At 44.9% G+C, this 24960-nt stretch overlaps 1 protein-coding gene across 1 annotated transcript in view; it reads left to right on the top strand.

Annotated features, from left to right (window-relative positions):
* LOC106592522 (ectonucleoside triphosphate diphosphohydrolase 1) overlaps positions 1-24613 on the top strand; it is a 216389-nt gene extending 191776 nt beyond the window's left edge. The window contains exon 10 of the mRNA XM_045687877.2: positions 24279-24613. Coding sequence (XP_045543833.2) covers positions 24279-24491 — 213 coding nt within the window. The 3' untranslated portion in view covers positions 24492-24613. The remainder of the gene's footprint in view (positions 1-24278) is intronic.
* The last annotated feature ends 347 nt before the right edge of the window (positions 24614-24960 follow it).

Here is a 24960-nt window from a genome sequence, read left to right as displayed (position 1 = left end):
CACACACACCTGGCAATATAAACAGGCCTGTATGAACATGTTATCTGATAGCTGATGACTGTTAAGAGTTGGTATGTTGTTAGTAGTTAAAAATGCATTTATGTCATGCTATCAGCCTTCAAGTTTCACGGTTTTATTGTCACGTGCACAATGAAGTACAATGAAATGCCTTTTTTTGCTGTTTTCCCATCAATGCAGTAATAATATCAGTCCAGTACCACACAATATACTAAAGTAGAACAAAACACAGTAGAAATAGGAAGAACATGATAAAGAAACCAGACTATATACAGGGTCAGTAGATACACTATGTATAAGGACCAGGGGACTATATAGAGGGTCAGTAGATACAGTATGTATAGGGGTCAGGGGACTATATACAGGGTCAGTAGATACAGTATGTATAGGGACCAGGGGACTATATACAGGGTCAGTAGATACAGTATGTATAGGGACCAGGAGACTATACACAGGGTCAGTAGATACAGTCTGTATAGGGGTCAGGGGACTAAATACAGGGTCAGGAGATACAGTATGTATAGGGACCAGGGGACTATATACAGGGTCAGTAGATACAGTATGTATAGGGACCAGGGGACTATATACAGGGTCAGTAGATACAGTATGTATAGGGACCAGGGGACTATATACAGGGTCAGTAGATACAGTATGTATAGGGGTCAGGGGACTATATACTGGGTCAGGAGATACAGTATGTATAGGGACCAGGGGACTATATACAGGGTCAGTAGATACAGTATGTATAGGGACCAGGGGACTATATACATTGTCAGTAGATACAGTATATATAGGGACCTGGGGACTATATACAGGGTCAGTAGATACAGTATGAATAGGGGTCAGGGGACTATATACAGGGTCAGTAGATACAGTACGCATAGGGACCAGGGGACAATATACAGGGTCAGGAGATACAGTATGTATAGGAACCAGGGGACTATATACAGGGTCGGGAGATGCAGTATGTATAGGGACCAGGGGACTATATACAGGGTCTTTAGATTCAGTATGTATAGGGACCAGGGGACTATATACAGGGTCAGTAGATACAGTATGTATAGGGGCCAGGGGACTCTATACAGGGTCAGAAGATACAGTATGTATAGGGGTCAGGGGACTATATACAGGGTCAGGAGATACAGTATGTATAGGGACCAGGGGACTTTATACAGGGTCAGTAGATACAAAATGTATAGGAGTCAGGGGACTATATACAGGGTCAGTAGATACAGTATGTATAGGGACCAGGGGACTATATACAGGGTCAGTAGATACAGTATGTATAGGGACCAGGGGACTATATACAGGGTCAGTAGATACAGTATGTATAGGGGTCAGGGGACTATATACAGGGTCAGTAGATACAGTATGTATAGGGACCAGGGGACTATATACAGGGTCAGGAGATACAGTATGTATAGGGGTCTGGGTACTATATACAGGGTCAGTAGATACAGTATGTATAGGGACCAGGGGTCTATATACAGGGTCAGTAGATACAGTATGTATAGGGACCAGGGGACTATATACAGTGTCGTGTCTTTGGGGTACCATTAAACTGAAGACATGTTTATCAATTAACTCCCTGTAATTATTATCACGCGATTAAACTGATTAATCGTTTAATTGTAATTAACTAGGAGATCGGGGCACCAAGGAAAATATTCAGATTACAAAGCTATAATTTTCCTAATATAACTTTCCTATATTATAACATTATATATTATATTCTGTTATAGTATAGGCCGATTATCTTCTGGTTTAAATGGTGTATTTTACCTCGCGTCCAGTCTCATTCCAAACGTCGTAAATTGTTGTATCTGCACGAACCCAGTCTTTACTAAGAGTCATCCATACATCAATTGTCTTAAAATCATTTATTTACTAAACTAAGTAATTTACATAAAGTATACAAACAGTAATTATCATCACAAAGAATTGGTAGAGTAATGTGCACTAGTGGGCTAAAACAGGCATGGCTGGTGTCTTGTTAACAAAGGGTCATAAACGGTCAGCTGAGGACACACAAAGTTCATTAATATTAACAATTGACATGCTAATCCTTTGCACATGAACGCTCACTCATTTGAGAACAATTGCAATCAATATATATTTACGCTCAGTGTGTCGTCGGGATCCTTGTTAGAGCGTCGTTCCGTTGGAGAGTTCTCTCTCTCTCTCTCTCTCTCTCTCTCTCTCTCTCTCTCCGTTAGAATGGATCTTTTAAAGCGACATTCATTAATGTCGTCATAGAATGGATGTTTCGTTGGTCTTCGCGTTCAATGATATAATTTACTTAGCTGCAGACTAATAATTAATATCAAAGACTTGTTCTTATTCTGTCGCTATCAATAGTCTAAAAGTTAACCACGTGGTATAGTTCACTTTCAGTAGAGTACTTGGATGGTCAAACCTATTGGCCAACTCGCAATGGAGTGGAGGCCGGGTCTGAAGAAAGTAGATCAGGCTATGGTTTTATAGTGAACATGTCACATGACACCTGGTCCTGTCTGTGTCCCTGGGGGCGTGCCGATGACTGAGTTAAGCTTGGTACAGAAATATAATTCTATAATATTAACATCATTTCATAGCATCTCAATGTATTACAAATAGCTTTATCCTTATTAATACATTCTATACAACCATGTGGATGCAAGTCTCAAGGCTGAAGGTATTATATAAACCGTTTTATGGTAATATGGCTATATTGTCTCTTCTGAGTATCACAAAATTGTACCAAGCGGACCAGTTCGTAGCTGGATTCTTCACCAATCTTCCATACCTTCTCCAGAACACAAATGTCGCTTGGCTCCCCAATTCTGTGAGTTGGAAGAATTTCCTGTGTCTCTCTATGGGCCATGTGGCAAGAGATTCTCCTCTTAGTTTTTACAACCCTTTCACACAGGGCCTGGGTGGGGGAAGGTAGGTTGGGGGATGGTGCAAGGCGGGAGGGGGTCAACTGTCCTCCCTGTACTCAAAGAGGCCAACGTCATGACATACCCCCCCTGGTGGTTTGGATCTTGTTTATCCTGCAAGTTACAAATCAACATAAAATCATGACCATTGATGTCCCGTTGGTAGATCATCGTTGCATTCCCCTCTGGTGGTTGAACTGTTATAGGCTCTCTGGAAGCTGAGCAGTCCACCACAAGGATGGGCAGTTGATGTCCGGTTGGTGATCGCCGTTGCGGTCTCCTCTAGTGGTGTACCTTGGTAGGTTCCCTGGAAGCTGCAAAGTACCCCAGGAAGGGCCAGGGGATGTCCTGGTTGGTGATCGCCGTTGCGGTCCCCCCCTCTGGTGGTTTACCTTGGTAGGCTCTCTGACAGCGGGCATGCCGCCACAAGGATAGGCTGTGGGTGTCCGGATTTGGGGTCGCCGTTCTGGACCCGTCGTCCAGACTGGAAGATCTGCGCAGTAACTTAGGCATATGTTAACAACGCACACACACTCATGAAATATATATAATTACATTCATTCCCCAATGAGCGGCGTTGTGGCACTAAGTGATGGTTGTATGGGGACTTTGTTTATGGCTCTATCACTTCCTAAGTGTCAAAGGAACTGAACCGAAAAGGAATGAAAGCATAAACAAAACAAAAAATATACAAAATATAGTTCTCACAAAAAAAATCATCTAATTGGACTGCATTCTATATACGTCCAATGTTCTGGCAAAATTATTATCAGGGCATTGTCTCTAATGCCATATCTAGGGTTTTTCCTACCTAGTGTGTTGCTTAGGCGCTATCCTAAGTTGATAACTATATGATAAGTCTACAGCTGTAATGCACTAGTTTTGGGCAGTCTACAGGGATGACCTATGGACTTCTGGGAAGAAAACTGGTGAGTGCTGTAGAGTCAAAGGCCTAGAAGTAAATGTTCAACTTTACTAAGGCTGGTATATTGCTTGGGCCCTTAAGTGGTCCTAGCATAAATCCTAATTGGATGTTCCGTTGTGCATGTGCGCTTATGCTTACACAAGCGCGCATGTCAAAGGAAGAAAACCAAGTATCCGGGCAGATTACAACTTGTTCAGAATGAGTCTGACGTAGTCAGGTAATTTTCAGGTCAATGCCTGGAGGTCAGTCAGAATTGGTGTCAAGGGAGTCTGTAGTAGTTTTTCTACAAGTCACTGTGTCTTCAGCTATTGTAGTGGCGATAGGTATGAAGTCTATTTCATAGCTATGTTATCCACGGAGGAGTTAACCTCACGACGGAAGTACTCTTTAAGTATTGGACCAGTCATACGTGGTGTGATCATGGTTCATGACTTCTAATAATTTTCCTCCTGAATGGAGGGTCCTATTTATTAGTGACATGTGTGTTAACCATTGGAAGAGTGGCTGGAGATTCCCCTCCACGTGTTGCACTCTGAGTGACTCCTATGTCGCTGTTGTCAATGGTAATTTGATTGGTTAAATCTCTAACCTTCTTACTGACTGTAGCTGGACTGACTGTTGCTAGTATTGGTACTGGTACTCAAGGGGACCAGTTATCCTACCGATTTATTCTGAAATATTATCTACCGGAACACATGATTGGAGCATTTTACTAGTTGTATTATAGTTGAACCTACACATGGCAAGGAATGACTATTGATGCCATTTGTTTTGGAGGTGGACAAGTCCACTGGACTTCCTTTACGACCAGTGTGGTACACCTCAGTACTATCTTAGATGTGTTCTAAGATAATCCCCGTCTAGGGGCCTGTCTGCTCCTCACTGTTCTCATAGCTGAGTTTACAACTAGATTTGATTTATGCTCTGGCGGCCTCGTACGGTGTTGTCCGTAGTCTTGACCCCCCCACCGGCCTCGATGAGGCTCATCATGGGTCTGGGCTACTATTCCCCCACTTTATGTCTCGGGACCCCCCCACCAGCGGGTGGTGTTGGTGTCTGATGCGCAAACGAGAAGATCGGACCCTATGTACGAGTTGTCAGCGGCCGCGTTGTTATGAGAATGGCTGTAACCTTCCAACCAAATCTCCTGGTGTTTGTGCTTCAAAACGCTCAGTGGCTGTCGAGGCATGTCAGTCACCACCGCGTCCACGTATGGCAACCTCTTCATTACCTGCGAACTGAGACGAGGATATTGGTCTGTGATATCGCAAAGTGTTTCACCAGTGGGAGTCATCGGGTCAGTTGCTGGACTGACGCCATTAGTGTCATTGTAAGGGGTGACAGTCCCCAACAAAGCAGAAGGTGTATCATCGGAAACAGAGTATACTCTGCACCTCAATGTTTTTCTTACTGAGACGGCCGCAGTGCTTGCGGAAGTGTCCAAAGGGCAAGAGTTCATCTCAACTATCGTATTGCACGACTGCAAGGAGGAGGGAAGTTGCTTATTCACAGAGACAGCTGGCTCGAAATCATGAAAAGAATGGTCAATCAGGTTGGCTGATGTAATGTGTCGAGATATCGTACTATCTCCGTGGATCGGATTCTGTACCAAGAGGTTTCTAAACATCTTTTTCCCAAGGGGTGCTTTCGACAGATACCCCTCGTGAATGACTGCATTGCAGCTAGCGTTAGGGGGAGACGGTGTGGTCAGTGGAGAAGGCACTGTGGCCTGTGACCATACCTGGTTGGTTTTCCAATCCATCAATGGGAGTAACCGATCCATCAAGTCTGCTCCAAGTAGCAGGGTTACAGTTTCGAGGCTGGTAACATACACAGGGTGAACGAGCGATACGTCCTGGAAGTGTAGTTTCAGCATGACTCTCAATGTGAGAGGCGAGGTAGTCTGAGTGACCCCTCGAAGTTTAGTGTCGCATCGTTCCACTTTTAACCAACGTTTAGTTGGCTTCAAAGCCCTTTTGAGATCATCAAACAATGTTTGAGAGATGAGTGATATTGTCGCACCCGACTCCATTAGAGCATGACAAGTTAAGCAGTCCTCCAGGACTGTTTCCAGGTATGGCCGTTTAGATTCGTGGTTAGTGGACATATTCCCCACAAAGTGGAGTGGTCGTTCGCAACGACGTGATGTGCCATTTCTGTTCAAGGTGGAAGCAGATTGACTTTTCCGATTTTGAGTGGGCTTGGCTTTAACCTGTTAGGGCTAGGGGGCAGTATTGACACGGCTGGATAAAAAACATACCCGATTTAATCTGGTTACCACTCCTACCCAGTAACTAGAATATGCATGTACTTATTACATATGGATAGAAAACACCCTAAAGTTTCTAAAACTGTTTGAATGGTGTCTGTAAGTATAACAGAACTCAAATGGCAGGTCAAAACCTGAGAGATTCCTTTACAGGAAGTGGCCTGTCTGACCATTTCTGGAACTTCTTTGCCATCTCTATCGTTTACTAAGGATCTCTGCTCTAACGTGACACTTCCTACGTCGTCCATAGGCGCTCAGAGCCCGGGAAAAACCTGAATGTCGTCATCCCAGCCCCAGGCTGAAACACATTATCGCCTTTCTCAAGTGGCCGATCAAGGGACTCTGGGCTTAGGCGCGTGACCTGACCGCCCCCGTCTTTGTGATTTTTTTCCTCTGTTTGCCGAAAAGGAGATTCCCTGTCGGAATATTATCGCTTTTCTATGAGAAAAATGGCATAAAAATTGATTTTAACCTGTTAGGGCTAGGGGGCAGCATTGACACGGCTGGATAAAAAACATACCCGATTTAATCTGGTTACCACTCCTACCCAGTAACTAGAATATGCATATACTTATTACATATGGATAGAAAACACCCTAAATTTTCTAAAACTGTTTGAATGGTGTCTGTGAGTATAACAGAACTCAAATGGCAGGTCAAAACCTGAGAGATTCCTTTACAGGAAGTGGCCTGTCTGACCATTTGTTGAACTTCTTTTCCATCTCTATCATTTACTAAGGATCTCTGCTCTAACGTGACACTTCCCACGTCGTCCATAGGCTCTCAGAGCCCGGGAAAAAACAGAATGTCGTCATTCCAGCCCCAGGCTGAAACACATTATCGCCTTTCTCAAGTGGCCGATCAAGAGACACTGGCTTATGCGCGTGACCCCGACCGCCCCCGCCTTTGGGATTTTTTCCTCTGTTTGCCGAAAAGGAGATTCCCTGTCGGAATATTATCGCTTTTCTAATAGAAAAGTGTCGTAAAAATTGATTTTAAACAGCGGTTGACATGCTTCGAAGTACGGTAATGGAATACTTAGAATTTTATTGTCACGAATTGCGCCAAGCGCGTGACACTTCTTTACTATTTCGGATAGTGTCTGGAACGCACGAACAAAACGCCGCTATTCGGATATAACGATGGATTATTTTGGACCAAACCAACATTTGTTATTGAAGTAGCAGTCCTGGCTGTGTATTCTGACGAAGACAACAAAAGGTAATGAAACTTTAATAATAGTAAATATGATTATGGTGAGTGCTAAACTTGCCGGGTGTCTAAATAGCGAGCCCGTGATGCCTGGGCTATGTACTTAGAATATTGCAAAATGTGCTTTCACCAAAAAGCTATTTTAAAATCGGACATATCGAGTGCATAGAGGAGGTCTGTATCTATAATTCTTAAAATAATTGTTATGCTTTTTGTGAACGTTTATCGTGAGTAATTTAGTAAAATGTTAGCGAATTCCCCAGAAGTTTGCGGGGGGTATGCTAGTTCTGAACGTCACATGCTAATGTAAAAAGCTGTTTTTTTATATAAATATGAACTTGATTGAACAAAACATGCATGTATTGTATAACATAATGTCCTAGGGTTGTCATCTGATGAAGATCATCAAAGGTGAGTGCTGCATTTAGCTGTCTTCTGGGTTTTGGTGACATTATATGCTGGCTTGAAAAATGGGTGTCTGATTATTTCTGGCTTGGTACTCTGCTGACATAATCTAATGTTTTGCTTTCGTTGTAAAGCCTTTTTGAAATCGGACAGTGTGGTTAGATTAACGAGAGTCTTGTCTTTAAATGGCTGTAAAATAGTCATATGTTTGAGAAATTGAAGTAATAGGATTTTTAAGGTTTTGAAAATCGCGCCACAGGATAGCAGTTGCTGTTACGTAGGTGGGACGAATTCGTCCCGCCTAGCCTAGAGAGGTTAAACAGCGGTTGACATGCTTCGAAGTACGGTAATGGAATATTTAGAATTTTTTTGTCACGAATTGCGCCATGCGCACGACCCTTTACCATTTCGGATAGTGTCTGGAACGCACGAACAAAACGCCGCTATTCGGTTATAACGATGGATTATTTTGGACCAAACCAACATTTGTTATTGAAGTAGCAGTCCTGGTAGTGCATTCTGACGAAGACAACAAAAGGTAATCAAACTTTTATAATAGTAAATATGATTATGGTGAGTGCTAAACTTGCCGGGTGTCTAAATAGCTAGCCCGTGATGCCTGGGCTATGTACTTAGAATATTGCAAAATGTGCTTTCACCAAAAAGCTATTTTAAAATCGGACATATCGAGTGCATAGAGGAGGTCTGTATCTATAATTCTTAAAATAATTGTTATGCTTTTTGTGAACGTTTATCGTGAGTAATTTAGTAAAATTTTAGCGAATTCCCCGGAAGTTTGCTAGTTTGCTAGTTTGCTAGTATGCTAGTTCTGAACGTCACATGCTAATGTAAAAAGCTGGTTTTTGATATAAATATGAACTTGATTGAACAAAACATGCATGTATTGTATAACATAATGTCCTAGGGTTGTCATCTGATGAAGATCATCAAAGGTTAGTGCTGCATTTAGCTGTCTTCTGGGTTTTTGTGACATTATATGCTAGCTTGAAAAATGGGTGTCTGATTATTTCTGGCTTGGTACTCTGCTGACATAATCTAATGTTTTGTTTTCGTTGTAAAGCCTTTTTGAAATCGGACAGTGTGGTTAGATTAACGAGAGTCTTGTCTTTAAATAGCTGTAAAATAGTCATATGTTTGAGAAATTGAAGTAATTGGATTTTTAAGGTTTTGAAAATCGCGCCACAGGCTTCAAGTGGCTGTTACGTAGGTGGGACGAATTCGTCCCGCCTAGCCCAGAGAGGTTAACGAAGCGTTTGACCTTTATCTTCGCAACTTTTGTATCAGAGTCTATAGACAGAGCCCGGGGGCTTGTTTCTTGATCAAGCCGGCCCTGGATAGGGTCTTGAATGAGAGCGGGAGAAATTTGAACTTTAACATCCATGCTATGGGTGTTAATTCCTGCGGACCTAGTGTCCGGTAATTCCCTGTCTAGTCCTTGTGACTTATCTTTTACCCTTTTCTCAAATTGTTCTCGCTTAAGTTCTTCCCGTAGTGGGACTTCTGGAGAACATTGGTCTACGTTTTGATCGTCCTTCAACCCTTTGTTACCCTTGTGCTCTGACACTGTTTGTGGGTTGGGTGCAGGAACGTAGCGAACGGGTCGATTGTAGCGGTAGTCATGTTGATGGCTACGTACTTTACAGTTATTTCGACCGCAGAGGTTATTGGAATCATGGTTTCGTGGTAGAAACTGTTGTTGTGCGTCATCTCTCGACGCTCCAATACCTGATAATGCACCCTCTAACTGGAGTGAGTGCTCCTGGTTAAACTTCAAAACCGAGTGGTCAGGGCTCTTAGCGTTGTGAACTTTTGATGCCTCAAAAGCTGTGCTTGCAAGCTCTCTGAGTTGTAAGATAGGCAAGCCAACGTGGGCGGCAGGGCCCAAGTAGGTAATGAAGGTGGGATACATGTTCGACGGAAACATTTCTTTGAATGGTAACAGCTCTTCCATTCCTGTTTCAGTGAGTAGGCCAAAGTAAGCTGAACGAAGCCTATGATAGTAAGCTTGTAGGTGTTCGTTCCGAGCTTGTTTGACGGTGTTAGCCAGTGAGCTATCGTGTTTGCCAGTCGCAGAACCACTGAATTCTAATTTCAAAGCTGTGGCAAGTTTAGCGTAGTCATTTAGCACGTGTTGCTGTTGTAGGCGAATGAACCTCGTCACGTGTCTATTCGACGTTCGCTTCAACAGGTAAACCCTGTCAGAACCCGTAGCGTTCGGGTAGCTATCTAACGCATCCTCTATGTCAGCTAGGAACGTCTCAGTATCGTTTGGCTGACCTGGAACGGGGTCAAAGGTGGGGACATTCTTGACGAGTTTGTCAAGGTATTCCGCGCCAAGCGGGCGGAGAGGGTTGGCTTCATCCTGTGGAGAAATTGGGGCCGAAAGGCCAAGAGAAGAAGCCAAGCCTTGTTGTTTTTGACCAAGAGGCGCCATATTACTCAGTGCCGAAGGGCCAAGAGGAGAAGACTGAGGGACACATGAGGGAGGCAAGGTCTGAAACCTATTGTCTTCACTCCTGTGAGTACAGGGCTCCGGTTGCTTGGATGGGTAGTCGCGCTGTAGAGCGTGACCATTCTGGATTTCCTCCAGATGGTACCTAAGGGTGGAATTCTGCTGCATTGCAGAGTCCTCTTGAGCGCTTAGAGTACTGATTTTGGACACGTGAGTGTCTCACCTGCTCCTTTCGGTCTCAAACTTATCTGTCATGGTTTGCAGATAGAGGTCTTGAGTACGGAGCGAGAGATTCAGTGATGAGATTTCCTCTGCTTGCTTAGAAATCAATATTTCCATCCTCATCACCTGAATTCTCTCATCATTCATTTGGTCAGCGACTTCAATAAGTTCTGCTGATTTATCATCCAACTTTGTCACTGTGTTCATTAACTGATCGTCTTTGGTCTGCAGTGCTTTGAGGAGAACCGTGTTATTTTGAGTAACATTCAACAAAACAGCATGCATGTTGTCAAGTTGAGCGCTCCTGTTTGTAGATAACTCTTCAAATTTATCTAGTTTGGCGTGGACATCATCGTATTTAGTTTTGGCTAAATCGAGTTGTTCCTGTAGCATATGATTTTGTTCCTGTAGAAAACGATTTTGTTGAAGAGCTTGTGCTTGTTCATCGTCATACGTTTTTGCAATTACATTTAATTGTTCAGTTTTCGAACGCAGTTCCATAGCTAGCAGAATTTTTCCCTTGTCTGCATTGGTCATTGGTTTCCCGGTTCTCTCCACCTGTCCCTTTATGTCTACCATTACCTGCTCGTGCTTCAGCTGTGCACTGCGGTATTGGACAGATGGCAATCTCGGATGGCAAGACATCAGAGCTAGACTGGAGAGAACCTTTATGAGGCCTGCGCACGATGGTTGATTTTGGAAAACATTGTTGTCTGCTTTTCCACTAATGGCATAATTAGGGTTGTTATCGCTGCTGAGGTCAGAGATCAATCCATTTACGGGTGGAGGTTCACTAATTAGCGGGCGAGTGGGGACCACCCCCTCTGATAGCTTGCACATTATTAGAACATTTGAAAGGAAAAAATGTTTTTCCTAATTTTCCAAAATTTGGTTTTGGAATGTGGGGAGCTGCAAAGACGATTTTAATCTATTTATAGACGTTAATGAACCATCAGTACTGTACAGTATTGTGGAAGTTGGACGTGAATGAATTTGCAAAAGCAAATTGAATTAATCAATGCCAATGATTAGTCCTACCTGGGTAGGCTATCTGGGTATTAAACTTGAATTACCTGAGAGGTTGCTTCATCCAGGTTAATATGCAAAGTTTAAGTTGTCTCATTTAATTGGAAGAACCTAGAAAGGTATGTTGGACAATTTAACTTATTAAATTGAATGAGACGATAATCCATACAATCTCCATTGATTGGATATCATAAGTGTAAACCGTAGGTCAAAGGTTGGGACCCTTCACCACTAGGGTACGCTCCTCCCTGGGGCTGAAGCCACATGGGATTCACTCCTGTCAGAAATGGGTTTTACTGAATGTGCTTTAGTAAAGCAGATTTTACTGATTAATCTATTTATGATATATCAAACCTGTATAGGCTATCTGGGAATTAACTTTCAATTAACCTGAGAGCATTGCTTCATCTAAGTTAAGTTTAGAAAAAGTTAATCATGTCTCATTGTAGACACCCAATCAATTTTGGATATTATTTAAAAGATCCACTTGAAAAGGTAAATCTGGCAATTTCACTTGTTAGTTAAATTGAGTGAGACGTCATATCCAGTCAATTGTGATTGGCTGGATATTTTACCGTGCTCCACGTTTGGATTTCCCCTAGAGATGTACTGGCAATTCTTCACCACCTGGTGAAGTACAAAGGTCGGGACTTCCGTCGCGCCAGGCGGAGAGATTAAAACGTGGCACAGGGAGAAGAAATGTTCCCTCTCTGTTAGCTTGCCCGTAATGCTAAGCTATTGCTACTTGGTTCAGGAGTATCCTTCCAAGCACCAAAATAGGGTCCTTTCACTATGGAAAGGGTGGGTTTTCTAGTGACGTCTCACCTTAACCCCATTCAGCATATTCTGCTAGCGTTTATGCTGACCGGAGCGACACGGTACTTAAATACAGATACGCATACGGTCTGCCCATACTGTCTTAGTGCGGTAGGCAAATTATTCGGCTCAGTTACCGGACAGTTAACTTCTAATTTCTAACCTTACTCTAGAAGATAATATTGACCGACAGAAATAGTACCGTTTGGCCTAACGGACTAAATCTGGAATTTATCCCTCACTGCTATCGACATAAGACCGGAGCCACTCTAAATAGCTTCACCCAATGGAAAATACACAATCACTTTGTTTAGATAGCAGGCTGTTTGTACAATTCTGTTTGCACAATTGATATATAGAATTTCACAGCAAAGTCCAATTCTATCTTAGATTCCTCGCACGGGGGCTCCATATATGTCGTGTCTTTGGGGTACCATTAAACTGAAAACATGTTTATCAATTAACTCCCTGTAATTGCTTTGTATCATGACAAGGTGTAGTACTGAAACTACCGAGGTTACCTAGCCAGCTACACGTTCAAAGTCAACAACGCAGCCACTGCTAGCTAGCCTACTCCACCAGCCAGCAGTACTGTATCATTTTAGTCAATAAGATTTTTGCAACGTAAGCTTAACTTCCTGAACATTCGAGACGTGTAGTCCACTTGTCATTCCAATCTCCTTTGCATTAGCGTAGCCTCTTCTGTAGCTTGTCTACTATGTGTCTGTCTATCCCTGTTCTCTCTCCTCTGCACAGGCCATACAAACGCTCCACACCGCGTGGCCGCTGCCACTCTAACCTGGTGGTCCCAGCGCGCACGACCCACGTGGAGTTCCAGGTCTCCGGCAGCCTCTGGAACTGCCGGTCTGCGGCCAACAAGGCTGAGTTCATCTCAGCCTATGCTACCCTCCAGTCCCTAGACTTTCTGGCGCTGACGGAAACATGGATTACCACAGATAACACTGCTACTCCTACTGCTCTCTCCTCATCTGACTACGTGTTCTCGCATACCCCTAGAGCATCGAGCCAGCGGGGTGGTGGCACTGGAATCCTCATCTCTCCCAAGTGGACATTCTCTCTTTCTCCCCTGACCCATCTGTCTATCTCCTCATTTGAATTCCATGCTGTCACAGTTACCAGCCCTTTCAAGCTTAACATCCTTATCATTTATCGCCCTCCAGGTTCCCTTGGAGAGTTCATCAATGAGCTTGACGCCTTGATAAGTTCCTTTCCTGAGGATGGCTCACCTCTCACAGTTCTGGGTGACTTTAACCTCCCCACGTCTACCTTCGACTCATTCCTCTCTGCCTCCTTCTTTCCATTCCTCTCCTCTTTCGACCTCACCCTCTCACCTTCCCCCCCTACTCACAAGGCAGGCAATACGCTTGACCTCATCTTTACTAGATGCTGTTCTTCCACTAATCTCATTGCAACTCCCCTCCAAGTCTCCGACCACTACCTTGTATCCTTTTCCCTCTCGCTCTCATCCAACACTTCTCACTCTGCCCCTACTCGGATGGTATTGCGCCGTCCCAACCTTCGCTCTCTCTCTCCCGCTACTCTCTCCTCTTCCATCCTATCATCTCTTCCCTCTGCTCAAACCTTCTCCAACCTATCTCCTGATTCTGCCTCCTCAACCCTCCTCTCCTCCCTCTCTGCATCCTTTGATTTACTCTGTCCCCTATCCTCCAGGCCGGCTCGGTCCTCCCCTCCTGCTCCGTGGCTCGACGACTCACTGCGAGCTCACAGAACAGGGCTCCGGGCAGCCGAGCGGAAATGGAGGAAAACTCGCCTCCCTGCGGACCTGGCATCCTTTCACTCCCTCCTCTCTACATTTTCCTCTTCTGTCTCTGCTGCTAAAGCCACTTTCTACCACTCTAAACTCCAAGCATCTGCCTCTAACCCTAGGAAGCTCTTTGCTACCTTCTCCTCCCTCCTGAAACCTCCTCCCCCTCCCCCCCCCCCCCTCCTCCCTCTCTGCGGATGACTTCGTCAACCATTTTGAAAAGAAGGTTGACGACATCCGATCCTCGTTTGCTAAGTCAAACGACACTGCTGGTCCTGCTCACACTGCCCTACCCTGTGCTTTGACCTCTTTCTCCCCTCTCTCTCCAGATGAAATCTCGCGTCTTGTGACGGCCGGCCGCCCAACAACCTGCCCACTTGACCCTATCCCCTCCTCTCTTCTCCAGACCATTTCCGGAGACCTTCTCCCCTACCTCACCTCGCTCATCAACTCATCCTTGACCGCTGGCTACGTCCCTTCCGTCTTCAAGAGAGCGAGAGTTGCACCCCTTCTGAAAAAACCTACACTCGATCCCTCCGATGTCAACAACTACAGACCAGTATCCCTTCTTTCCTTTCTCTCCAAAACTCTTGAACGCGCCGTCCTTGGCCAGCTCTCTTGCTATCTCTCTCAGAATGACCTTCTTGATCCTAATCAGTCAGGTTTCAAGACTGGGCATTCAACTGAGACTGCTCTTCTCTGTGTCACGGAGGCTCTCCGCACTGCTAAAGCTAACTCTCTCTTCTCTGCTCTCATCCTTCTAGACCTATCTGCTGCCTTTGATACCGTGAACCATCAGATCCTCCTCTCCACCCTCTCCGAGCTGGGCATCTCCGGCGCCGCCCACGCCTGTCCTACCTGACAGGTCGCTCCTACCAGGTGGCGTGGCGAGAATCTGTCTCCGCACCACATGCTCTCACCACTGGTGTCCCCCAGGGCTCTGTTCTTGGCCCACTCCTATTCTCGCTATACACCAAGTCACTTGGCTCTGTCATATCCTCACATGGTCTCTCATATCATTGCTATGCAGATGACACACAATTAATCTTCTCCTTTCCCCCTTCTGACAACCAGGTGGCGAATCGCATCTCTGCATGTCTGGCAGACATATCAGTGTGGATGACGGATCACCACCTCAAGCTGAACCTCGGCAAGACGGAGCTGCTCTTCCTCCCGGGGAAGGACTGCCCGTTCCATGATCTCGCCATCATGGTTGACAACTCCCTTGTGTCCTCCTCCCAGAGTGCTAAGAGCCTTGGCGTGACCCTGGACAACACCCTGTCGTTCTCCACCAACATCAAGGCGGTGACCCGATCCTGTAGGTTCATGCTCTACAACATTCACAGAGTATGACCCTGCCTCACACAGGAAGCGGCGCAGGTCCTAATCCAGGCACTTGTCATCTCCCGTCTGGATTATTGCAACTCGCTGTTGGCTGGGCTCCCTGCCTGTGCCATTAAACCCCTACAACTCATCCAGAACGCCGCAGCCCGTCTGGTGTTCAACCTTCCCAAGTTCTCTCACGTCACCCCGCTCCTCCGCTCTCTCCACTGGCTTCCAGTCGAAGCTCGCATCCGCTACAAGACCATGGTGCTTGCCTACAGAGCTGTGAGGGGAACGGCACCTCCGTACCTTCAGGCTCTGATCAGGCCCTACACCCAAACAAGGGCACTCCGTTCATCCACCTCTGGCCTGCTCGCCTCCCTACCTCTGAGGAAGCACAGTTCCCGCTCAGCCCAGTCAAAACTGTTCGCTGCTCTGGCACCCCAATGGTGGAACAAGCTCCCTCACGACGCCAGGACAGCGGAGTCAATCACCACCTTCCGGAGACACCTGAAACCCCACCTCTTCAAGGAATACCTGGGATAGGATAAAGTAATCCTTCTAACCCCCCCTTAAAAGATTTAGATGCACTATTGTAAAGTGGTTGTTCCACTGGATATTATAAGGTGAATGCACCAATTTGTAAGTCGCTCTGGATAAGAGCGTCTGCTAAATGACTTAACCTCTATGGGCTAGGTGGTACGCTTGCGTCCCACCTACATAACAGCGACTGGCAGCCTGTGGCGCGATTTTCAAAACGTTAAAAATCCTATTACTTCAATTTCTCAAACATATGACTTTTTTACAGCTATTTAAAGACAAGACTCTCGTTAATCTAACCACACTGTCCGATTTCAAAAAGGCTTTACAACGAAAACAAAACATTAGATTATGTCAGCAGAGTACCAAGCCAGAAATAATCAGACACCCATTTTTCAAGCCAGCATATAATGTCACCAAAACCCAGAAGACAGCTAAATGCAGCACTCACCTTTGATGATCTTCATCAGATGACAACCCTAGGACATTATGTTATACAATACATGCATGTTTTGTTCAATCAAGTTCATATTTATATCAAAAACCAGCTTTTTACATTAGCATGTGACGTTCAGAACTAGATTAACCCCGCAAACTTCCGGGGAATTCGCTAACATTTTACTAAATTACTCACGATAAACGTTCACAAAAAGCATAACAATTATTTTAAGAATTATAGATACAGACCTCCTCTATGCACTCGATATGTCCGATTTTAAAATAGCTTTTTGGTGAAAGCACATTTTGCAATATTCTAAGTACATAGCCCAGGCATCACGGGCTCGCTATTTAGACACCCGGCAAGTTTAGCACTCACCATAATCATATTTACTATTATAAAAGTTTGATTACCTTTTGTTGTCTTCATCAGAATGCACACCCAGGACTGCTACTTCAATAACAAATGTTGGTTTGGTCCAAAATAATCCATCGTTATATCCAAATAGCGGCGTTTTGTTCGTGCGTTCCAGACACTATCCGAAATAGTAAAGAAGTGTCGCGCGCATGGCGCAATTCGTGACAATAAAATTCTAAATATTCCATTACCGTACTTCGAAGCATGTCAACCGCTGTTTAAAATCAATTTTTACGAAATTTTTCTCGTAGAAAAGCGATAATATTCCGACAGGGAATCTCCTTTTCGGCAAACAGAGGAAAAAATCCCAAAGGCGGGGGCGGTCGGGTCACGAGCATAAGCCCAGTGTCCCTTGATCGGCCACTTGAGAAAGGCGATAATGTGTTTTAGCCTGGGGCTGGAATGACGACATTCTGTTTTTTCCCGGGCTCTGAGCGCCTATGGACGACGTGGGAAGTGTCACGTTAGAGCAGAGATCCTTAGTAAATGATAAAGATGGAAAATAAGTTCAAGAAATGGTCAGACAGGCCACTTCCTGTAAAGGAATCTCTCAGGTTTTGACCTGCCATTTGAGTTCTGTTATACTCACAGACACCATTCAAACAGTTTTAGAAAATTTAGGGTGTTTTCTATCCATATGTAATAAGTATATGCATATTCTAGTTACTGGGTAGGAGTGGTAACCAGATTAAATCGGGTATGTTTTTTATCCAGCCGTGTCAATACTGCCCCCTAGCCCTAACAGGTTAACAAAGGGTCATAAACGGTCAGCTGAGGACACACAAAGTTCATTAATATTAACAATTGACATGCTAATCCTTAGCACATGAACGCTCACTCATTTGAGAACAATTGCAATCAATATATATTTACGCTCAGTGTGTCGTCGAGATCCTTGTTGGAGCGTCGTTCCGTTGGAGAGTTCTCTATCTCTCTCTCTCTCTCGGTTAGAATGGATCTTTCAAAGCGTCATTCATTAATGTCGTCATAGAATGGATGTTTCGTTGGTCTTCGCGTTCAATGATATAATTTACTTAGCTGCAGACTAATAATTAATATCAAAGACTTGTTCTTATTCTGTCGGTATCGATAGTCTAAAAGTTAACCACGTGGTATAGTTCACTTTCAGTAGAGTACTTGGATGGTCAAACCTATTGGCCAACTCGCAATGGAGTGGAGGCCGGGTCTGAAGAAAGTAGATCAGGCTATGGTTTTATAGTGAACATGTCACATGACACCTGGTCCTGTCTGTGTCCATGGGGGCGTGCCGATGACTGAGTTAAGCTTGGTACAGAAATATAATTCTATCATATTAACATCAGTACATAGTATCTCAATGTATTACAAATAGCTTTATCCTTATTAATACATTCTATACAACCATGTGGATGCAAGTCTCAAGGCTGAGGCTATTATATAAACCGTTTTATGGTAATATGGCTATATTGTCTCTTCTGAGTATCACAAAATTGTACCAAGCGGACCAGTTCGTAGCTGGATTCTTCACCAATCTTTCATACCTTCTCCAGAACACAAATGTCGCTTGGCTCCCCAATTCTGTAAGTTGGAAGAATTTCCTGTGTCTCTCTATGGGCCATGTGGCAAGAGATTCTCCTCTTAGAGTTTTTACAACCCTTTCACACAGGGCCTGGGTGGGGGAAGGTATAGTTGGGGGATGGTGCAAGGCGAGAGGGGGTCAACTGTCCTCCCTGTACTCAAAGTGGCCAACGTCATGACAGGGGTCAGGGGACTATATACAGGGTCAGTAGATACAGTATGTAAAGGGACCGGGGGACTATATACTGGGTCAGTAGATGCAGTATGTATAGGGGCCAGGGGACTATATACAGGGTCAGAAGATACAGTATGTATAGGGACCAGGGGACTATATACAGGGTCAGTAGATACAGTATGTATAGGGGTCAGGGGACTATATACAGGGTCAGTAGATATAGTATGTATAGGGACCAGGGGACTTTATACAGGGTCAGTAGATACAAAATGTATAGGGGTCAGGGGACTATATACAGGGTCAGTAGATACAGTATGTATAGGGACCAGGGGACTATATACAGGATCACTAGATACAGTATGTATAGGGACCAGGGGACTATATACAGGGTCAGTAGATACAGTATGTATAGTGGTCAGGGGACTATATACAGGGTCAGTAGATACAGTATGTATAGGGACCAGGGGAAAATATACTGGGTCAGGAGATACAGTATGTATAGGGTCAGGGGACTATATACAGGGTCAGTAGATACAGTATGTATAGGGGTCAGGGGACTATATACAGGGTCAGTAGATACAGTATGTATAGGGCTCAGGGGACTATATACAGGGTCAGAAGATACAGTATGTATTGGGACCAGGGGACTATATACAGGGTCAGTAGATACAGTATGTATAGGGACCAGGTGACTATATACAGGGTCAGTAGATACAGTATGTATAGGGACCAGGGGACTATATACAGGGTCAGGAGATACAGTATGTACAGGGGGAAGGGGACTAGGCATCAGGATGTATGATCAACAGAGTAGGTGCATTGTACACTGCTCAAAAAAATAAAGGGAACACTAAAATAACACATCCTAGATCTGAATGAATGAAATAATCTCATAAAATACTTTTTTCTTTACATAGTTGAATGTGCTGAAAACAAAATCACACAAAAATAATCAATGGAAATCCAATTTATCAACCCATGGAGGTCTGGATTTGGAGTCACACTCAAAATTAAAGTGGAAAACCACACTACAGGCTGATCCAACTTTGATGTAATGTCCTTAAAACAAGTCAAAATGAGGCTCAGTAGTGTGTGTGGCCTCCACGTGCCTGTATGACCTCCCTACAACGCCTGGGCATGCTCCTGATGAGGTGGCGTCTGTGGTGGACAGTCTGTGGTGCAACGTGGCGTTGGTGGATGGAGCGAGACATGATGTCCCAGATGTGCTCAATTGGATTCAGGTCTGGGGAACGGGCGGGCCAGTCCATAGCATCAATGCCTTCCTCTTGCAGGAACTGTTGACACACTCCAGCCACATGAGGTCTAGCATTGTCTTGCATTAGGAGGAACCCAGGGCCAACGGCACCAGCATATGGTCTCACAAGGGGTCTGAGGATCTCATCTCAGTACCTAATGGCAGTCAGGCTACCTCTGGCGAGCACATGGAGGGCTGTGCAGCCCCCCAAAGAAATGCCACCCCACACCATGACTCACCCACCGCCAAACCAGTCATGCTGGAGGATGTTGCAGGCAGCAGAACGTTCTCCACGGCGTCTCCAGACTCTGTCACGTCTGTCACATGTGCTCAGTGTGAACCTGCTTTCATCTGTGAAGAGCACAGGGCGCCAGTGGCGAATTTGCCAATCTTGGTGTTCTCTGGCAAATGCCAAACGTCCTGCACGGTGTTGGGCTGTAAGCACAACCCCCACCTGTGGACGTCGGGCCCTCATACCACCCTCATGGAGTCTGTTTCTGACCGTTTCAGCAGACACATGCACATTTGTGGCCTGCTGGAGGTCATTTTGCAGGGCTCTGGCAGTGCTCCTCCTGCTCCTCCTTGCACAAAGGCGGAGGTAGCGGTCCTGCTGCTGGGTTGTTGCCCTCCTACGGCCTCCTCCACGTCTCCTGATGTACTGGCCTGTCTCCTGGTAGCGCCTCCATGCTCTGGACACTACGCTGACAGACACAGCAAACCTTCTTGCCACAGCTCGCATTGATGTGCCATCCTGGATGAGCTGCACTACCTGAGCCACTTGTGTGGGTTGTAGACTCCGTCTCATGCTACCACTAGAGTGAAAGCACCGCCAGCATTCAAAAGTGACCAAAACATCAGCCAGGAAGCATAGGAACTGAGAAGTGGTCTGTGGTCACCACCTGCATAACCACTCCTTTATTGGGGGTGTCTTGCTAATTGCCAATAATTTCCACCTGTTGTCTATTCCATTTGCACAACTGCATGTGAAATGTATTGTCAATCAGTGTTGCTTCCTAAGTGGACAGTTTGATTTCACAGAAGTGTGATTGACTTGGAGTTACATTGTGTTGTTTAAGTGTTCCCTTTATTTTTTGGAGCAGTGTATATGAAGTGTGTGTGTGGGTGTGGGTGTGTGTGTGTGTGTGTGCAAAGAGTCCAGTGAGTGTTCATAGAGTCAGTGAAATAAAAATAAATACAGTGAAGACAGATAGTCCTGTATCCATTCTGTTATCTGTTTATCAGTCTAATGGCTTGGGGATAGGAGATAGGCCTGTATCCATTCTGTTATCTGTTTATCAGTGTAATGGTTTGGGGATAGAAGCTGTTCAGGAGCCTGTTAGTGTGAGACTTGATGCTCCGGAAGCAGAGAGAAAAGTCAATGGCTTGGGTGGCTGGAGTCTAACAATTTTCCAGGCCTTCTTTTGACACCGCCTGTTATAGAGGTTCTTGATGGCAGGGAGCCCCAGGGATGTACTGGGCCATACTCACCACCCTCTGTAGAGGTCCTGGATGGCAGGGAGCCCCAGTGATGTACTGGGCCGTACTCACCACCCTCTGTAGAGGTCCTGGATGGCAGGGAGCCCCAGGGATGTACTGGGCCGTACTCACCACCCTCTGTAGAGGTCCTGGATGGCAGAGAGCCCCAGGGATGTACTGGGCCGTACTCACCACCCTCTGTAGAGGTCCTGGATGGCAAGGAGCCCCAGGGATGTACTGGGCTGTACTCACCACCCTCTGTAGAGGTCCTGGATGGCAGGGAGCCCCAGGGATGTACTGGGCCGTACTCACCACCCTCTGTAGAGGTCCTGGATGGCAGGGAGCCCCAGGGATGTACTGGGCTTTACTCACCACCTTCTTTTGTGAGACTTGATGCATGTTTCATTTATATTTCTGTTCAGCATATATCCTGAATCTGGTAATGAATGGTGTGGCTGTTGAACAAGTTGAGGAGGCTAAATATCTTGGCGTTACCTTAGATTGTAAACTGTCATGGTCAAAGGATTCAACGGTTGTAAAGATGGGGAGAGGTCTGTCCGTAAAAAAGAGATGCTCTGATTTTTTTGACACCACACTCCAAAAAGCAAGTCCTGCAGGCTCTAGTTTTGTCTTATCTTGATTATTGTCCCATCATATGTTCAAGTGCTGCAAAGAAACACCTAGTTAAGCTGCAGCTGGTCCAGAACAAAGGCATGTCTTGCTCTTCATTGTAATCAGAGGGCTGATATTAATACAATGCTGCCAGTCTCTCTTGGCTAAGAGTTGAGGAGAGACTGACTGCATCACTTATTCTTTTTATAAGAAACGTTCATGTGTTGAAAATCCCAAATTGTTTGCATAGTCAGCTTACACTGTCACGTCCTGACCAGTAATAGGGGTTATTGTAGTTGGGTCAGGACGTGGCAGAGGGTATTTGTTTTATGTGGTTCAGGGTGGTGGTTTTGTAATAGGGTATTTGATTTATGTATTCCGGGGTTTTTGGGCACTGTTCTATGCTAATGTATTTCTATGTTTAGTCTAGTTAGTTGTATTTCTATGTTTAGGTTAATGGGGGATTGGACTCTCAATTGGAGGCAGGTGCTTTCTCGTTGCCTCTGATTGAGAGTCCTATATATGGGTAATTGTTTGGTTTAGTGTTTGTGGGAGATTGTTTCTTGTTTTGCCTGTGTGAGCCTTACAAGACTGTTTTGTTGTTTGTGCGTTCTTTGTTTTGTTGTTTTTGGTGTTCTCTTTATTTTAAATAAATGATAAGATGAGCATCCACATTCCTGCTGCGTTTTGGTCCTCCATTCCCGACGACAACCGTGACATACACACAGCTCTGACGCACACACTTACCCCACCAGAGGTCTTTTCACAGTCCTCTAATCCAGAACAAATTCCATAAAGCATACAGTAATATATAGAGCCATAATTGCATCTCATATTGTGTAGGCTGTGTGTGGATGTGTAGGCTGTGTGGATGTATGGATGTGTAGGCTGTGTGTGTATGTGTAGGCTGTGTGGATGTATTGATGTGTAGGCTGTGTGGATGTGTAGGCTGTGTGGATGTATTGATGTGTGGATGTGTAGGCTGTGTGGATGTATGGATGTGTAGGCTGTGTGGATGTATTGATGTGTAGGCTGTGTGGATGTGTAGGCTGTGTGGATGTATTGGTGTGTAGGCTGTGTGGATGTATTGGTGTGTAGGCTGTGTGGATGTATTGGTGTGTAGGCTGTGTGGATGTATGGATGTGTAGGCTGTGTGGATGTATGGATGTGTAGGCTGTGTGCATGTGTAGGCTGTGTGGATGTATGGATGTGTAGGCTGTATGGATGTGTAGGCTGTGTGGATGTATGGATATGTAGGCTGTGTGGATGTATGGATATGTAGGCTGTGTGGATGTATGGATGTGTAGGCTGTGTGGATGTATGGATGTGTAGGCTGTGTGGATGTATTGATGTGTAGGCTGTATGGATGTGTAGGCTGTGTGGATGTATGGATGTGTGGATGTATGGATGTGTAGGCTGTGTGGATGTATTGATGTGTAGGCTGTGTGGATGTGTAGGCTGTGTGGATGTGTAGGCTGTATGGATGTATAGGCTGTGTGGATGTATTGATGTGTAGGCTGTGTGGATGTATGGCTGTGTGGATGTGTAGGCTGTGTGGATGTATGGATGTGTAGGCTGTGTGGATGTATGGATGTGTAGGCTGTGTGGATGTGTAGGCTGTGTGGATGTATGGATGTGTGGATGTATGGATGTGTAGGCTGTGTGGATGTATTGATGTGTAGGCTGTGTGGATGTGTAGGCTGTGTGGATGTGTAGGCTGTATGGATGTATAGGCTGTGTGGATGTATTGATGTGTAGGCTGTGTGGATGTATGGCTGTGTGGATGTGTAGGCTGTGTGGATGTATGGATGTGTAGGCTGTGTGGATGTATGGATGTGTAGGCTGTGTGGATGTATTGATGTGTAGGCTGTGTGGATGTATTGACGTGTAGGCTGTGTGGATGTATTGATGTGTAGGCTGTGTGGATGTATGGATGTGTAGGCTGTGTGGATGTATTGATGTGTAGGCTGTGTGGATGTATGGATGTGTAGGCTGTGTGGATGTATTGATGTGTAGGCTGTGTGGATGTGTAGGCTGTGTGGATGTGTCGGCTGTGTGGATGTATTGATGTGTAGGCTGTGTGGATGTATTGATGTGTAGGCTGTGTGGATGTATTGATGTGTAGGCTGTGTGGATGTGTAGGCTGTGTGGATGTATGGATGTAGTTCTGTCCATGTAGTTCATGTTCTGTGTGGACCCCAGGAAGAGTAGCTGCTGCTTTTGCAACAGCTAATGGGGATCCAAATAAAATACCAAAAATACCAATCGTTTAGATTCTATATCCTGACCTTTCTGAAATATGTCTTCAACACTGACTGTGGTGTGTGTGTGTGTGTGTGTGTGTGTGTGTGTGTGTGTGTGTGTGTGTGTGTGTGTGTGTGTGTGTGTGTGTGTGTGTGTGTGTGTGTGTATAGATTTCAGGTAGTGATGCAGGCTGGACGTTGGGCTACATGCTGAATCTGACCAATATGATTCCAGCCGAGGCTCCAGACACTCCTCCTCTTCCTCACGCTGGCTACGTCACCCTCCTGTTCTTCATCTCTCTCTTCCTCTTCCTCCTCTTCCTCCTCTTCCTCTGTCTCCGATTCCTGTGGCCGCGTTGCGACTCCCAGACACAGATGATATAGACACACTGGACACCATATGGACACGTGTGTGTGTGTGTGTGTGTGAACATGATGTTTATAAAAATGTATCTCATGTTGTCATGCTTGTTATTCTCCAGTAAAGTTCAGATATATAAAACAAACTGACCTTACTGGCTGTCATTTACTGTCCCTCTGAAAGAATGTTCAAATGAAATACTCACCTGACATATTCAAATGATGTAAAAATTACAGATTGACTATATGAACAGGTGTATAACAGGTTTATAAAAGGTGTATAACAGGTTTATAGCACGATTGTATTGACTATATGAACAGGTTCTTAAAACCTGTTAGGGCTAGGGGGCAGCATTGACACGGCTGGATAAAAAACATACCCGATTTAATCTGGTTACCACTCCTACTCAGTAACTAGAATATGCATATACTTATTACATATGGATAGAAAACACCCTAAAGTTTCTAAAACTGTTTGAATGGTGTCTGTGAG

This window comes from Salmo salar, chromosome 01, assembly GCF_965601325.2.
Source record: "Salmo salar chromosome 01, fSalSal1, whole genome shotgun sequence".
Classification (NCBI taxonomy): Eukaryota; Metazoa; Chordata; class Actinopteri; order Salmoniformes; family Salmonidae; genus Salmo; species Salmo salar.
Note: the sequence above shows the minus strand (reverse complement) of the source record. Positions and strands in the feature narration are given on the sequence as shown.